Here is a 14029-nt window from a genome sequence, read left to right as displayed (position 1 = left end):
ATGGACTTGCTTTGGATACTACATCATCAAGAATTTCTTCTTTGGGCACTTTGAATACGTGTTGTTAAGCAACGTTCGTGGGAATAGCTTTGGGTGTCTTCTTTCGGCATTTTGATCACGTGCTGTTAGGTAACGTTCGTGGGAATAGCTTTGGTGTGATTTAATGGTGTTCTGTTGATTGGTGATGCCTAGGATGGAGTCATAGTACGCGATGTAGCTGCTTGATAGCACTGAGGGCAGCCAAACTCTGCTAGCTATGGTGTGATTTATTGGTGTCCCGTTCAGTGGTGATGCTTTGGATGGAACCATGGTACTTTTGGGATGAGATGATTATCAAACAGATTCATACTCTGGATTTAATACTAAAAGTACTGATTCGAAGCCATCACCTCGGGTATAGAATTAGTGCTGTGAGTAATGCGTCGGGCTGGGTGGTAAGCACGACTGAACCCCACTTCGTATTTACCACGTGAGACTGCTGACTGCCTAAACGAGAGCTTCCCCTTCCACATTTCAGCCCTCTATGATTTCGCATCTCCACACCGGTAACAATATCCTATGTGAACCCATCTGAAATGGCGAGCGGCAGCGACAGAGCCGAAACGAATATCGCGCATGCAGCACCGGACATCCTTGACCTTTTCTACAAGTATGGAAAAGCTCTAGAAGAAAGCCTTGAAACATTTCGTAGAGCAGAAAGCGTCTGGGCTAATCCCGGAGAGTTTGGACAAAGCCTAAGCGCGGAACAGCTAAGGCTGGACATTGAATTCGCTAGGGCTGCATACACCACGGAAGGCTTCGATCCTTCTCTCAAGCAATCCCTTAAGGAGCAACTTAAGCGGCTGAGTGACGAAGTCATGAATGCCAAATCATTCCTGGAAGACCAGAGCGTCCAGGTTCAAGGGATCACCAAGGCTCTCAGAAAACACCAAAAAGACCTTTCGGACCTCCTCGGACTTGTGCGGCTGAGAGAGATGCGATTGTCGGATGAAAAAATGCCAACGACACCATCTCATGAACCGAGTCCAGTGTACGAGAATCTTACATTGTCCCGGGATGAAATTCGCGTTGTGCGCCTTCATCCAGCAACAGCTTGGGATGACCAGATAGATTGCAGCTTAATGACGTTGTGTCTCAGTGATCCTGAGAGGCCACAGTATCAGGCACTATCATATGTCTGGGGAGATGCACGTGTGACTGTTCACATGAAAGTAAATGGGCTACTTTTCAAAGGGACCAAAAACCTTGTGGATGCACTTCGCGCCCTCCGATTGCAGGACCAGGAGAGAATAATTTGGGTCGATGCAATCTGTATCAACCAGCAAGACGCTCAGGAGCGGAATGAGCAGGTCAAGAAGATGGCTGATATATATCGCAACTCTAGCGCAACAGTAGCATGGCTAGGCTCTAGCGCCAGGAGGTCGGATCAGAGACCACCAGGTATGACGCACTTCCAGGATTCCAGACCCCAAATAAGTTTTAACATGTCGCAGAGCCACTATATGACGTTATCGCAGATCCATCAGTTGTGGACACAGATTTAGCTGTGCTGACTCATGAAGCCGGGAACGTGTGGCCAAGCTTGCCAGAGGATCACCCCTTGCAACAAGGACCATTCGCACAGTGGAAATGTTCAGCTCCGGCGCTTTCATTGACGGATTCGTTCAGAAGTCTTCGCATAATGGCTTCTCGGCATTTCCACATATTGCGAGAGTTCAATCAGCCAGGTTGGACAGTGGAGTCATACCTAGCGGTCTCCCAAGAGTTGCGCCCTATACTGCGATTTTTAGAGCCGGTATGCAATGTTCCCTGGTGGTCCCGTATATGGACAGCGCAAGAGACGATTATTCCAAAGAATCTCTACTTCATGGCCGGGCCGTACACGTTGTCATTCCGAGTGGTCGATCAAGCTTGCAGCGCATGTGCCAACAGAGAGGTTGTGTATACCGCACTGGAAAATTCTTCCCAAGGCTTTGATATAGATCTCTCATCGTTGAGAAGGTTCATTGGCAACATGGCTTCGATCAATAGATTCAGAGCTCTATTCCATGGTGACGAAGACTCGGTGGGACTTGATATTCGGTGGCGGTCTCGCAATTCCCATCAGCTGTGTCTTCGGGAGCTGTTTACTTCTTTTTCCGTACGATTGGCCACCGACCCAAGGGACAAAGTCTTCGGCGTGTTGGGTCTTGCATCCCAAACGTTAAGGGATGAAATCATTCAACCGGATTACAACCTGACGAAATCACAAGTATATCAGCTCGCCGTGGTCTCGTCAATAAGAGCCAGCAAGCACTTCGATATCGTACCGATCGTTTCGAGCTCTCGGACGTTGAGCTTGGATTTGGGGATTGATGGTGCAGTGATTCCAAGCTGGCTGCCTAATTGGGAAACATCAGAGAGTCGGCAGACTGATGCGTTCTTTGAGGTACCTGTCACACGAGAATGGGCAGAGAGCTTGACAAATCCAAAAGGCGACTGGGTACAGTCTAAGGAGGATGCTGGATATGAAGGCCCTCTGCAGCTATATTCCGATGGTGTACTTGAGATACAAGGGGCCAAAATTGCGAAAATCACCAAGGTTGCTAACCTCGACCGAGAGAAAGGCCGGAATACGACGGCTGGCGACGGTAATGATGAATGCTCAGAGATCCCCGTATCAAACCACAACGCGACTGAGCCTAACTCAACTCCACGAAATACGATGCGACTCACTAAAACCGTACAAGAAGGGGATGAGCTTTTCTTCCTCCAAGGTTGCGAATATCTTGTGATACTTATACCGCACGAATACAAAACCGGTTCACTGAATGTCTGGCCGGAGGACTACAAGGACACTGTTCTCGTTCCAAAAAGCAGATCACCCACATTCACATGCCATTCGTGGGTTTGTATGGAGGTTCAACGGTATCTGAATCGAAGTCACAATCAGTTCGAGCAATGGGAAAGAGTGCCCTTACAACGCATATTCCTCCAATAGAACCATATACAATGCTTTCTACCCCGGCGATGTCGAAGTTTAGGCGGTCCAGCCCGCCTGGTTCTCAGTATGCTTAGTCTCTGAAAGTTGAGTTCGTGTCGAAGGCTAGTCATATCTCGAACAATGGTTGTAAGTCGGAGCATCACATACTCATTGGGTCTCTTGCCTCATCCAAGAGATCAATCTTGCACACATCAACCAACATTCAACTCAATCTATACACCTATCTATACTCTTTACTTACCTACCCTGTCCAGATTCACAAGTCTTACTCATACTCCGACTGGATTGTCTTGTCAATGAATTATGCTGGATACGATTCACCTGCCGCATACGCGAACTGCGCTGCTGTCAATCCGAACCTACTTTTCAAAGAATTGCTTGCCCCATGAGCAACCAGTGTCCTTAGAATCCCAAAACGCAGCGTCCTTGCGGCCAACATCAAAGGCGTGTAGCCAAACTTTGTTCCCAGATCCACAGACGCCTTTCTTTCAAGTAGAACATCCACAACTGTACTGTGGCTGATTTGTGAAGAGCAGTGTACTGTTTGGTTTCGCGCTCATTTATTGTTGCTCCAGCGTCGAGCAGTATCTTGACAATGGGAGCATGCCCTTGAGAAGCAGCGCGAAGGAGGGTCGCCTCGCCACTTGAATAGCCTAGGCTTGCGTGACTTTTGACCAGTAACTCAACCACGGTCGTTCGGCCTCGATACGCTGCTATATTTATTGGTCTGTTCGGTTCCCTTCCGTTGACCTCAGCTCCATTGGCAAGGAGTTCTTGAACGATGGCATCCAGCCCTTTTTCTGCCGCTTGGTAGAGCGGCCCGTATCCATTATCAAGGTATGCATTCACGTTAGCTTTCTGGCCAATGAACGACTTTGTCGTGCCCAGCGTCAACAGCCTTGAAAAGTGGTGTAAACCCCGCCAGGTCCTTTGTATCCACCAGAGCCTCCCTCTCAATCAGTTTTACGACCATCGTGTTGTCGCCCTTTGCTGCTGCCAGATGAAGAGCTGTTTGCCCCTTCCCGTTCGGCAGTTTGATGTTGGCCTTGCTCTTGAGAAGAGATTCAACGATGTCTTCATGCCCGCCTAGCACAGCCCGATGGAGTGCCGTATTTCCAAGCTTGTCTACCGCATCTACTTCCGGTTCGTGGACCAATAGTAGATCTATAACAGTAGCATGCCCTCTCGTAGCGGCTTCGTGCAAAGGGGTACTCCCGTGTTGATCGGTGACATCCACATCTGCACTCTTGTCGAGCAGGATCTTGACGACGGATTCATTGCCATGTAATACTGCCCGGTGTAGCGGTCGACTCTTATAGTGGTCCTTTGCATTGATACTCGCCCTGTTGTGAAGGAGCAGCTTTACGATAGCGTCGTATCCCTTCCCAGCGGCATAGTGTGTAGCGGACCTGCCATGATGGTCTCGCATGTCGACCTTGGCGCCACTCTTCAGTAGTGTATCGACGACTGCATACTGACCGTATGACGCTGCGATTCCTATGACAGAATGACCGAAACAATCTTGTGCTTCGATTTTGGCGCCATTTTCAATGAGCGTCCGAACGACTTCCTCATACCCGGCTTTTGCGGCTTTGTGCAATGACGTACTCCCATCCTTGTTCCCTTCGTCAGGTTGCGCTCCCTCTTTAACCAGAAGCTGTACTACTTCAGCCTGACCTCTAAGGGCGGCTTTGTGAAGTGCAGTGTCGCCCTTTTTATCTTTTGCGTTGACATCGGCTCCCTTATCCAAAAGCGTCTTCACCGCAGCGCAGTTTCCTCTACCAGAGGCCGGGAGCAGTGCTTTCGAAGGATCTTGAAGTGGATCATGGGCGTCGAATCCAACCTCTTTTAAGAAGCCACCTATCCGTGTCATTAGCTTCGCGATTCTGACCTTCGTGCGTCGAAGAATCGGAACCCTTCTCAGGAGGTCTGTTTCGGGATCCACCCTACGAATGATTAGGATCTTTCCGATACCCGTGAACACACCACACTCACAGTGGGATATCGTGGAGCCGACTCATTTGCCTTGGGCTTTCCTGTTGTCTCTGAACTTTCCGCCCTTCGGCTAATTAGCGTATGTATAGCAATGACACGGTTGTGCTCACGATGAAATAGGGTCAGGGTTCTCCGTAGACTCCTCCATTTGGACATTTCGAATTCCTTCTGCGATTTAGTCGATGCTTGTCTTCGTAAAATCAAACTCTGCTTGTTGCATGACCGCAATGGCAGTGTCTGGTTTGGCGCGAAACAACATATGACACTTAAATTCAATATCACTGATATCATTCAGGCTGCTCCGCTCAACAGCAAACCGAATGTCCAGTAATTGGGAAATGTAATCGTCGGCGCCCATATCGCCTTGCTGCAACCTGTAAAGGTCATTAAGAACGTCATATTCCCAATCTGGTCCCCCAACGCGTGTTTTGACCGAATTTCTAAACCAATCCCACGAGTTCCGCTTCAGGCTGATTTGATGCTTCTTCCACCAGTCATAGAGACTACGTGTATCTCGCGAATCTTTGGAAATGGCAGCACCCGCTAGGCCTATCTTTTCTTTGTCGGTCAGCGGTTGCTTATTCGAAGACCTGATATTTGCAAATGTGATTTCGCAGCCACTCAGCCACTTTGTAGCCGTATAGACCGTCGCTGGGCCGGTAAATACTTCGACTTGCGACATGGTTAGCCGAATTTTCTTTATCCTCTGGTCTGAGACAGGAAGAAAATGTTGAAGCCGTAATGGAAAAATTGTTTCAAAGCTTTCATTAGGGTTTCCTGCATGATGAGCAACGCGTGTAGTGAGGAGCTGAGGTTCGATGCCACGTAAGATCGCAGGATTGGGGTGCCATGCATGCAGCAAAGAGCTGAAAGACTCGGATGCTACGTTCGCATTCACGATTGGACGAAGTCGTCCAATCAGTATTACGGTGACTCGTATTACGAGGATGCTTGTGGTGGACGGATGGCTGATAGAGTTCAGCCTTGCCGGTGAACATCGGTACAATATTGGACTGCTTTCCCTTACCTCTGCAGTGCTTGCATAGTCCCGTATAACCACTAGACATATAATTTGCCTACCACGATCCTCGCAGAACTGCTCTCCGAAGAGAACCTAAAGCCGGTTTGTAGGTTCAAAAAAGTCGTAGCGGATCACTATTCCTCGAGATCTGCCGCGGCTTGCCATCTCAGCTGCAAATAGCGAATATACCTTGAATACCCAAACGTAATACTTTGATGTGATGGGTAAATACGAATAAAAAATAACATCTGCACAGATACTTTGATACCTTAGACTGCAATCGCCCACAGACGATTATCCTTACCTAGGTAGCATCACAATACCAGGAGTAAGCATACCTTATGCAAGCGGGATTAAATTCATCTAAACAAAATAGTCGTTCCCTACCCATCAGATCACTGGTTCAGTGGCCTGCATCCAAGTCGCTGGCGAAACTCTCATATTCTATTATGGACCGGATGGCTTCGTGCATATAGCCCAGGGCAAGACGGCTCCGAATGGGACACCTTCTTATTCTGAACGAAACTTGAAGGTTGGGAACAACCTAGAGTTTGTAAGAGCCGCTAACAACGAGTCCGCACTTCCGCTAGCGGCAACAGTGTGGAACAACACGGTATGCATACTCTTTTCCAATGAATCGTATTCCAGAAGGCATCATCTTACTCATGCAGGTATTCCTGTTTTATACTGATCAGAACATGAGGCTTCGATATATGCAATCCCCTGACCAAGGGCAACAGTGGGGAGAGGGAAATAACGAGATAATGACCGCAATGCTTGCCAGCGTTAGTGGAATCTGTGCAACTACGGATCCAAGCGGCAATCCCTTTGTTTTCTTCGTTGCTTTAGACGGAAATATCACCCAAGGGCGATACGATGGGGTTGGATGGTTCTTTAATGAACTCTAGCAGGCTTTCGAGGATCTCCGTGCGCCCATGACAGTCTAGGTGTAGGTAGGGATTGCGGCGTATCTTCAGAATTTTGTTGATTCTCATTCGTTTCTCCGCCCTCCATGTCAGCCTCTTCAAACCTTGCGCACTTAATCCTAGATATATGAGTTGTTTTAGTGGGTTGATGCAGCGATTACAACAACATGTATAGGATATTATACGTCTGTAAGCGCCTGTAGGGTATGAATCATCCGAATGCGTTTGTAAATTTTCACCAATAAGGCTCATGGCTTCTAGCTGGTGAAAACGGTGTTTCTGGCGGAATCGGAGAATCGGATCCCCGTCGCAGATGCACCGTTTGTTCTATTATACGTGAATCACCCAATAATATTTTAGCTACGCTTAAAGATAGCTCAGAGGTAGAATGCTAAGGCTTTTACGTATACAGGACATGGCGGTTAGGGATATGTGGTCTGACGTGCTCTTAGTACCCCGCTCTTCGCGCTGTCGTCCACGAAGCGGGACGACCTTTGCTGCAATGCTTGTTATCGTCAAATACTATCGAAGGTGGACCTTACTTGCCACCATCTTTTGGAGGATAATACTCCGAGCCCGTCTCTCAAATCATATATCGTATACATTTGTAATTGATGGTATTTTTGTGCGCTTACTGTCATGATCTGTAGAGCCGCTTGTACACGTGATGTAGATCGCGGGGCAGCGTGACACGACATACACAATGTGCCTTGGGCTGCTACACTAAATAGCTGTCTTTTCTGTTCAACTACAAAGCTCATCTGGTCTTACTTTCATTCACTTGCCAATTTCTGAAGAACTTATATTAATCTTCGCTCAGTATGACCCAAAGCCAGAATGCTGGTAACTCGAGGTGAGTCAATGAAAGCTCGAATACAAGCGGTATTGGATGTAATCGTTTCGTGCCAGGTTCAATGCACAATCACGACCACGAGGCTGGAAGACAGCATGGATGATGAAGAACGTTGACCGTCTCGTACACACAGTCTCAGCTAACGAGCTTAATCCGGATGACGCAACTGTGTCATCGAAATCTGAATGCGAGACGCTTTGTAGCTATAACTGGTTGAAGGATGCCAGTGGTATCGTTGTACCCGGTACTGTGGATTTCATGAACGGTCTCAAGTCATAGCTGACAACATCGATAGGTGGGCCTCCGCAGTGGAAACCCCAGCCATTGCCATATACCCTGCTAAAAGACACCGGACTTTCCCCGGACGACGTGAAGGCTGCAAAACTGCCCAGGTATCCATTCGAACCCGCATTCCGGGCACTAGCAACCATGAATCCCAGCTTGAAATTAGATGACATCGACATTGTTACACGCCGCAACAGCCTGCGGAAATTGCTCGACTTTGCTGCAGGCAAGGCACAGGACCCTTTCCGTATGGACTTTCACATGGTGAATGATACGCTTTTTATCAGTCGCAAGGAGGGGAGCGCTGCGTTCATGATACACGGACCTCATAATGCCGGATACGGCCACAGCTTTGAAGCGACGTTTACAAAAGCGCAGACCGGGTTGGACCAGTCATACAGTCATCACAGAGTGATTCGGTATCCGCTTGGTCATCTCAATTGCGTTGTGCAATTTGAGGTGGATGCGTACTACGATGATGATCAGGGACGTTCTGGCTCTATGCAGCCTCAGGATCCGGTAGAGGATGTTGTGGCCTCGATGGCGAATCTGTCGACCAGCCCCTCACAAGGCAGTAACTTCCCTTTGGGAGCAACCAAGGTTATTCATGAGGGAAACCTTGTTGACCCCTCGAAACTTGCGGAGTTGAAGGTGCACGGGAAGAACAGACGTGATCCCATGCCGCAAATGTGGTTCAGTCGAACACCCTATCTTATCGAGGGTAGACATGTCGAAGGGGAAGTTCGATCAATTCGCTATACGCACGTTGAGGCGCAATTTGGTACTTGGGAGGCAGATCATCAGCAGGCGTTGTGCAAACTTGTGAGCTTGCTCGCGTTATTGAAGGGTATCGTGAGTGGGATGGAGGGTCGCAGCGCCATTCTCTTGTGTGAGGAGAAACGTGCTCCTTTGACGATTTTTGCTGCGAAGAATCTCGGCGCTGTCTTGCCGAGGGACGTGATGGAGAAGTATTGGAGACTTGAGGACAGGTTTAGCTGAATGCTTGCGCTGCATCGTAAACCAAATTGCATGGAGGATATTCTAGCTACGCTTTAGGATGGCTCAAGAGTAGACTGCTAAGGTTTTCCATGTATGCTCATGGGGTTTTCAGAGACGTGGTGCACGCAACCCACAACGAGGACGCAGGTCAGCGGTGGGGTGAGGTTTCAGTGGAATCATAGACCCATCGGACGAGGACACGACGGTCAGAGATTTAGCTGAGGAGATGAATACATCAACCTCTCTCCAAAGGATAGCACGCATACAAGGAAGTTGGGAGAGAAAGCTTTAATTAAGAATCACATCGAAAAGCAGGACAGTGCTAGTGTCACATGCATTCACTGCTAATTAAGCCCCGTTGCGCCGGTTCTTAACGCTAGTAGACACTTAGCCTAGCTCTTGAAGTGCGACTTCCTGCTGAAGGAGCACCGCGTGTCAACAACTATACCGCAGATACTGCAGCAGCGGTAACACCTTCCCACCATGCAAAATGCAGCGAGGTACGTTATGGTGTACAATGCTATCTAAGTGTAGCAATTGCTGCCATTGATGTAATCTCACGGGCTCCTAGTACCCCGCTCTTCGCGCCATCGTACAAGAAGCGCGACATAGAGGATGGGCTATACGTGTTTTCAGCGTAAGTCAACTCTCTCGCTCGCTGATCAAGCTGGGATCTCACACATGCAAAGGCATTCGAAAGCTATCCGGGCCGCCAAAGTCGAAACGCTCCTCCTTACTCGCCGCATGCAATCATCACTCCCACGCGAACTTCGGGACCTTGTATGGGACCACTATTGGGACTTCGGCGATGCACCTGAGCAAAAAATGGCAGAGAAATTCATTGCCGTCGCTGATAACCTGCACAACAAGTGGCGCCGCTGCGAAGGCTTCGACACTTGCGTCGCTCTTGAATATCAAGAGCCGCAATGCAGGTGTGATACACGCTGGTATGCTCCCTGTGCTGTAAAGTCTCCGACATGGAGGCTATGCCCTGGAATACCAACCGCGCTGTTACCGCTGTTCGTTGGACCAGATACAGCATTTGAAGCAGCGGAACGCATGTACAAATATATGGTACTCTCTGTTGACGACATCGTCGATCTTCCTCGCCATCTCTACATTGATACCTTCCAGCTCGGGGTGAACGCTGCGACTAGCATCCGAAGGATCCAAATGTGCACCAAGACATCGACAATCAGGTCAGAAGCAGCTAAAGGCCGCCTTTCGTTCAAGAAACTACGCGATATCAGCAGAACGTTCGAAGCTCTCCTCCACCTGCGAAACAGATCGAATTTGTCGGTTTCTCTTGCGATCAAGGGTACGGGAAGCGCACTGGACTTGGAGATGATCTTGGATGCTTTCTCTCATGTTTATCAGCCACTTCGCCACTCCGCATGCAGTTTCGAGATCACCGCATATGTCCCTATCCAGACGGCTTGCCTCATACTCTTTCAGGACGATCAGTCATTATACGAGTGGCTAAATGTGGGTGACTTCTGGGACATGCCGTTGGATGTTTGGCGTGAGAGACATCAGCTCGAAGACCGCATGATTTCACAGACAGTATTCATGGGCCATGAGGAACAGTTTCAGCAATATCCGCCGTTGCAGTACCTTGGACGAGGGGGTCATCTGTACAGGGATTGGACTTACTACGGGTATTAGTGTCACAGCGTTGCGGGTGTTTTCGACAGTGGAAACCTTTTAGTGTTGAAAAGTTCTCAACACATATACTATTGGTATACTGTTCTGTGAAATGGTACTTCCAACGACGTTCACAAAGCCAAGCTACTCGCATCATGTGATATGCCCTTATCCGGCAGGTGTCAAGCCGCCCTGCACTCCACGCTTGGCAACCTCCATACATCTCTTGGTACCTGCTTTTCTCGATCTCGTAGCATGGCCCAGACTTCTAAGCCAGCGATAGACGTGATAACGGTGGGGAAGCTTGCACGCAATCAATCGCAATATGCAGCAGTTCCCGACCGAGGACCGGGAGAGGTATAAGAGGAGAGACTGCCGGGGTGTAGAGCTGCTGCAAGGCCTTTGAATCGTCTTCGATCTTCCTTGGTGACAATATGTTGCTTAAGAGTGCCCTAGTACTTGCTGGCGTCGCGCGGTCGCTCGCAGCTGCTGTACCGCAGTCGAGCTATGAATACCCGCGTCCGCTGGTTAGCTCGAAGCCGTTGCAGGATCTTGTCACTACCGAAGGGTAGGCTGCGCCGTCCCCAAGATTAAGCCTACTATGCTAATGTTCATCCACAGTCTCTGGGGCAACCTTGTCAAGCTCGACGGAATCGCAAAAGCCAATGGCGGAAACCGCGCCTTCGGCTTCCCGGGCTACGCAGCCTCAGTCGACTACATTCTCTCGCGCACCATGAACTCGTCAAACTTCCGCACCTGGACGCAGGACTTCCCTGCGCTGTTCCAGCACGTCGACTCCATCAGCTTCAAAGTCGATAACGCCTCGTACACGGTGATAGGACTTTCGTATTCGCCTTCTACTAGTGCAGAGGGGTTCACGGCACCGCTTGTGCTTGGTGCTACCGGTGATGTGGGGTGCACGAACGAGGGGTATGCGGATTTGGACGTCGCGGATAAGATCGTGCTCGTGCAGCGAGGAGCGTGCCCAGATGGGACTACGTTTGCGGGCAGGATGAAGCCTGCAGCTGCTGCCGGTGCCATGGCGGTCATTCTCTACAATAATGTTGAGACGCCTGTTACAGCTGGTACTTTGAGTAATCCGAACCCTGAGGAATACGTACCCACAGGGTTTATCAACTTGTCGGACGGAGAAGCCCTCGGTGCGAGGATTGAGGCGGGCGAGGAGGTGACTGCGTACTTCCAGCAAACTCAGACGGTCGAGACGAGGATCACGCAGAATATCTTTACTGAGACAATCGACGGAGATGCTGAGAACGTCATCATGCTCGGTGGCCATCTTGATAGCGTTGTAGCCGGCGCCGGCATCAACGACGATGGTTCCGGCTCCAGCCTCGTCCTAGAGATCAAGACCGCTCTCGAGAAGTTCCGCGTCAAGAACAAAGTCCGCTTCGCATGGTGGGGAGCTGAGGAAAACGGCTTGCTCGGATCGAAGTACTACACTGCGAACCTCAATGTTTCCGAAGCGAACAACATTCTTGCATACCTCAACTTCGACATGGTCTCGCGCGGGTACTTCGGCGTTTTTGACGGCGACGGCAGTACGCATGGGCTTGTCGCGCCGCCGGGCAGCGACTTCATCGAGAAAACGTTTGTGGACGATCTAACGAAGAAGGGTATCAATGTTACCGCGGCAAGGTTCACCGGTGGAAGCGACTACCAGTCGTTCTTCAACATCGGCAAGCCGGTAGGAGGACTCCATACGGGTACGGGCGTTGAACAAGACCCCTGTTACCACCAGGCTTGTGACACGATTGAGAACCCGAATGCGACAACATTGACAGTCAATGCAAAGGTAAGCGGTCTAAAGATGGATGTCCCTTCCTAAATGGGGAACATTCGATGCTGACGTTTTCCTAGGCTGCCGCACACGTTCTGTCGATTCTGGCAACTCGAGGGACTGAGTTCATACCTAAGAATCCCGTGAATGCGACTATCACAAGTCGTGGGCTTGTGGGACGAGAGATCCAGTGGACTACCGACGAGCATGACAGACATCTCGCTACATGCGGGAACAATATCTAAGCAGTTGGCAGAGAGAATTGAGTGAAATTATGAAATATAATGCCACAGTCTTCCCTCCTGAGTAGATTTGCTTACTGGTCTCTTGTTTAGTAGTAGACCATCTCTGAAGTTTTCCGTAGTTTGGATGCATCTCCACCTGTTGGTCGTGCAGCGACCACCTAGTAGACACGATGGATACAGTACCTCGTAAAACATTTGGGTACTCTATGTGACGGTGTTGCAGCTTCGCATCGAATACAGGTACTCATGCGCTTTGTTTGCCTGTTCATCCATCAAGCCTTCCCCTGAAGTCAGCTAGTGCATTTTAGAATGTGAGGTCGGCGGCAGGACGTCCACAGAGCTATTTTCGTAAACAATGAATGAAACAAGCCCAGAATTCGGCCCAGTCACTGCACAGGAGGACACCCCGTAAAGGGGTCTGAGCATAAAAGTCAGACCATACTGACGATCAACGTTTGGCAAGGAGACTTGCCATGTTCGGGCGTTGCGTCTGGCAGCGCGCCCATCTCCGCTTCTAAGCTTCTGAACTGGCAACACAACTGCGTCAAGGGACGTAGCTTCGTCCACTCTGTCACTGAACGAGACGAGCCTAATGCATCGTATGCGCCGCTATTATTACCTTTCAGTTTCACGTGCTCTCCGCTCTCCTTCTCCATCAAGGACGCTCCTGCTCGTTGCTCCTCGGCCGTGAGATGGTCTAAGAAAGAGAAGAGCTCCTGACTTCTGTATCACAGCTTCTCGTCCCGTTGCGGAGCTCGGCTGCGCCGAAGAGATGCGCTTGCAAGCGTGCCATCATCCGAGGGGAGCACCTCAGGGGCGCAGAGCATTGCTTACTGTATATTGTGCAAAGGGAAGCGCTCCACCTTCTCGTAGCATGTCCAGATCCTGTACAAAGTTTCCACTCCCCCAAGCGCGATGTGGACCTAGTAGCGACAAAGCCTCATGTGACAGCCTGACGAGACAGACACGAACCTTATTTTGAGTTGAGACTCAACTCTCGTCCGTGATTGCACAAAAGGTCCGATTTAATGATGCCCAACGTTAGTATTTCCTTCCATAAAAGCTAGGGCCTCTGTGAAGCGACACGCGCGGGGCCGATGTGCTCATTTCTCCGATGGAATGGACCGGAACATTCTCAGAGCGGCGTAGCACTCCCACAGCCATGGACCAGGCACACAACGAGTCATTATAGGGCTTCGGAAGGGCTGGAATGATTCTCTGATCATCGGTGTGAGAACTTTGGAATTCGCACTTTGGCGCAGACGAGTTACTTCGAGCTG

The 14029-nt window shown here is 49.8% G+C and overlaps 5 protein-coding genes across 5 annotated transcripts; 4 read left to right on the top strand and 1 right to left on the bottom strand.

The window, feature by feature from the left end:
* Nucleotides 1-575: 575 nt before the first annotated feature.
* N0V89_001846 (uncharacterized protein) lies at nucleotides 576-1544 on the top strand (the record flags this gene model as incomplete). The annotated part of the gene is made up of 1 exon (XM_056210657.1): nucleotides 576-1544. One exon carries the CDS (start codon nucleotides 576-578, stop codon nucleotides 1542-1544), a length of 969 nt encoding a protein of 322 aa, XP_056074130.1.
* Nucleotides 1545-3833: 2289 nt separating this feature from the next.
* N0V89_001845 (uncharacterized protein) lies at nucleotides 3834-5126 on the bottom strand (the record flags this gene model as incomplete). Its single annotated transcript, XM_056210656.1, has 2 exons — nucleotides 3834-4929; nucleotides 5119-5126. 2 exons carry the CDS (start codon nucleotides 5124-5126, stop codon nucleotides 3834-3836), a joined length of 1104 nt encoding a protein of 367 aa, XP_056074129.1.
* A 2636-nt stretch (nucleotides 5127-7762) lies between these two features.
* N0V89_001844 (uncharacterized protein) lies at nucleotides 7763-9062 on the top strand (the record flags this gene model as incomplete). The annotated part of the gene is made up of 2 exons (XM_056210655.1): nucleotides 7763-7778; nucleotides 8074-9062. The coding sequence occupies 2 exons, from the start codon at nucleotides 7763-7765 to the stop codon at nucleotides 9060-9062; spliced, it is 1005 nt and encodes a 334-aa protein (XP_056074128.1).
* Nucleotides 9063-9545: 483 nt separating this feature from the next.
* On the top strand, nucleotides 9546-10727 carry N0V89_001843 (uncharacterized protein; the record flags this gene model as incomplete). Its single annotated transcript, XM_056210654.1, has 4 exons — nucleotides 9546-9562; nucleotides 9634-9699; nucleotides 9752-9994; nucleotides 10046-10727. The coding sequence occupies 4 exons, from the start codon at nucleotides 9546-9548 to the stop codon at nucleotides 10725-10727; spliced, it is 1008 nt and encodes a 335-aa protein (XP_056074127.1).
* Nucleotides 10728-11140: 413 nt separating this feature from the next.
* N0V89_001842 (uncharacterized protein) lies at nucleotides 11141-12749 on the top strand (the record flags this gene model as incomplete). The annotated part of the gene is made up of 3 exons (XM_056210653.1): nucleotides 11141-11274; nucleotides 11328-12519; nucleotides 12585-12749. The coding sequence occupies 3 exons, from the start codon at nucleotides 11141-11143 to the stop codon at nucleotides 12747-12749; spliced, it is 1491 nt and encodes a 496-aa protein (XP_056074126.1).
* Between the last annotated feature and the right edge of the window lie 1280 nt (nucleotides 12750-14029).

Source organism: Didymosphaeria variabile, assembly GCF_027946475.1.
Source record: "Didymosphaeria variabile strain IMI 356815 chromosome Unknown scaffold_2, whole genome shotgun sequence".
Classification (NCBI taxonomy): Eukaryota; Fungi; Ascomycota; class Dothideomycetes; order Pleosporales; family Didymosphaeriaceae; genus Didymosphaeria; species Didymosphaeria variabile.
Note: the sequence above shows the minus strand (reverse complement) of the source record. Positions and strands in the feature narration are given on the sequence as shown.